The sequence below is a fragment of the Lipotes vexillifer genome, unplaced genomic scaffold, assembly GCF_000442215.2.
Source record: "Lipotes vexillifer unplaced genomic scaffold, Lipotes_vexillifer_v1.1 scaffold1117, whole genome shotgun sequence".
Classification (NCBI taxonomy): Eukaryota; Metazoa; Chordata; class Mammalia; order Artiodactyla; family Lipotidae; genus Lipotes; species Lipotes vexillifer.
In genome coordinates, this window is record NW_006778824.1 from 646969 (window position 1) to 648919 (window position 1951).

The following is a 1951-nucleotide window of genomic DNA, read 5'->3' on the forward strand; positions in this document are numbered from 1 at the left end:
TGACGACAAGAACCCGGGGGGGGGGGGGCATATGAGCCATGGCTGTCCACCTAGGGCATTGTCCTTGCACCCCCTGGGCAGCTGGGATGCCGTGATCCGGCCCCCAGACCCTGCCTGGCAAAGTCCCGGGGTGGGAGGATGGATGGTGCCAGCACAGACCACAGGCCTGGCTGGAACTTCAGGCAGCTGGGCTTGGGCCAGGAAGCAGACGGCTGGCAACTGGGAGGAGGACACCCTGGCTTCAGGGCTCCCCCTGTCACCTGTCACCGGCCCCCTCCCCGGGGCCTCTGTGGGCTGCAGGCGGGCGGAGCAGAGGACACCCTCTGGCGGGGTTCCCCTCCTGGCTCCACACCCCATGGCTGGGAACGCCCAGAGGGACTTGGCAGGGCTCTGAAGTGACTTTTCTTGTTAAATGGTATTTACTTGTGTGTGGGGTGGGGGCGGGGGCGGGGGAGGAATTCTTGGTTCTTTCGAGAACCCTAAGAGCTGTCAGTCCAAATGCCCGGTCCAACACTTGGCGCTCTTCGGGCCGTGGGTGGAGGAGGGCTCAGACCGGGCCCTTTGGTGCCGGCCCACGGGAGCTCGGTCCCCCGCAGTGCACCCCGACTGTCCTTGGAGGGGCCCATCGAGACGGCCATCCTCCTGAGTCTGGTGGGGGTCAGGAGCATCGTGGCGAACCAGTGGCCGACGGTCCTGCGGGACAACGCGATGCGGGCCAGCATCCTGTGGGAAAGTGAGTCGTGCCAGCAGCCGGCCCGTCCTGCAGCCCCGCGGGGCTCCTGGAAGCCTGTGGGGTGTTAACAGCCCCTCTGAAGGGATGTTTCTTCTCTAGATCTGTTGACAGCTGGCAAGCCGATCGGGAGAACGACCCGCCTCCTTCAGAAGAGGGGAACCAGTGAAACTGTCCACCACGGTAACTAGAAACGGCCCTACCTCCTTGCTCGTCCCTCAGGCTACAGGGTCAGGGGTCCCCCACTTCTCCCGTTTCTGCACAGCCTCCGAAGGTCAGCCTGCACTGACAAAGACCTTCAGCCTCCTACAGACCACTGCCTACAGTGAGATCTGGCATCGAATGTCTTTACGGAAACACACACGGGTCACTGGAACGTCTTCATCTTCAAAACAGCTCAAGTCCCACAAACGCCAAAAGCCCTGGTGTGTTCTCTGGGAGGCGGGGAGCCCACCCACTCCTCCTTCAAGGCAAATGGAACCCTGAAGTCCACGTGTAGCAGCGGCCTTACACACGGATTCTGGTGTAAAAAACTTAAATGCAGCGTGAGGGAGTCTGAGCTTTAGCAATACGTTGATTGGAGAATCTACCGTAACTAAGAAAGGTTTATCCCAGGGTGATTTAAATCATGAAATTTTCAAATATACAAGGCGAAAGGGGCTTCATATTCAAAACTCACATGGTCCACGGTGCCCGGGAGGCAGTTGCCAAACAACAAATGCTTGTGGAGCGAGCGAGCAGATGAGCGAGTGAAGGTGCGAGCGGGTGGGCGAGCTCTGGCCTGTGGCTGCTGCCTCCGCACCCGGCGTCCCCGTCCGTAGGGATGAGTGGCGGCGTCCCCGTCCGGGCTGTGACCAGCGGCAGAGCCAGCAGCACCCTCACCTCTGCTGTGCTCCCCACATGCGCCGTGAGCCTTGCTTGGGCCCCAGGCATCCTGTCCCCGTGAGCCCCGCGTTTCACAAGCCCGTCTGCTCTCCCCACAGATGAGGCTCTGCAGACCTGGAAGGACAGGCTGGTGCTCTTCCAGCCGCAGCCGCAGGGCTCGGAGCAGCTCCCCGTCACCCTCAACCTGGTGCTCTACGGGCTGCCGCACCAGGCCATCGTGTGATGGGGCCGCGCCTCCCCACAGCCCGTCCCCACCATCCGCCATCCCCCTCCCTGGTGTCCCCGGCCCCTCCGCCCGTGACCTCCTCCCAGGCTGCGCTGCCAGAGCCCCCCCCC

At 62.6% G+C, this 1951-nt stretch overlaps 1 protein-coding gene across 1 annotated transcript in view; it reads left to right on the plus strand.

Moving 5' to 3' along the window:
• CFAP46 (cilia and flagella associated protein 46) overlaps nucleotides 1-1838 on the plus strand; it is a 94217-nt gene extending 92379 nt beyond the window's left edge. The window contains exons 57-60 of the mRNA XM_007452012.1: nucleotides 597-733; nucleotides 833-913; nucleotides 996-1055; nucleotides 1714-1838. Of these exons, the coding sequence (XP_007452074.1) occupies nucleotides 597-733; nucleotides 833-913; nucleotides 996-1055; nucleotides 1714-1838 (403 nt within the window). The remainder of the gene's footprint in view (nucleotides 1-596; nucleotides 734-832; nucleotides 914-995; nucleotides 1056-1713) is intronic.
• Nucleotides 1839-1951: the final 113 nt, after the last annotated feature.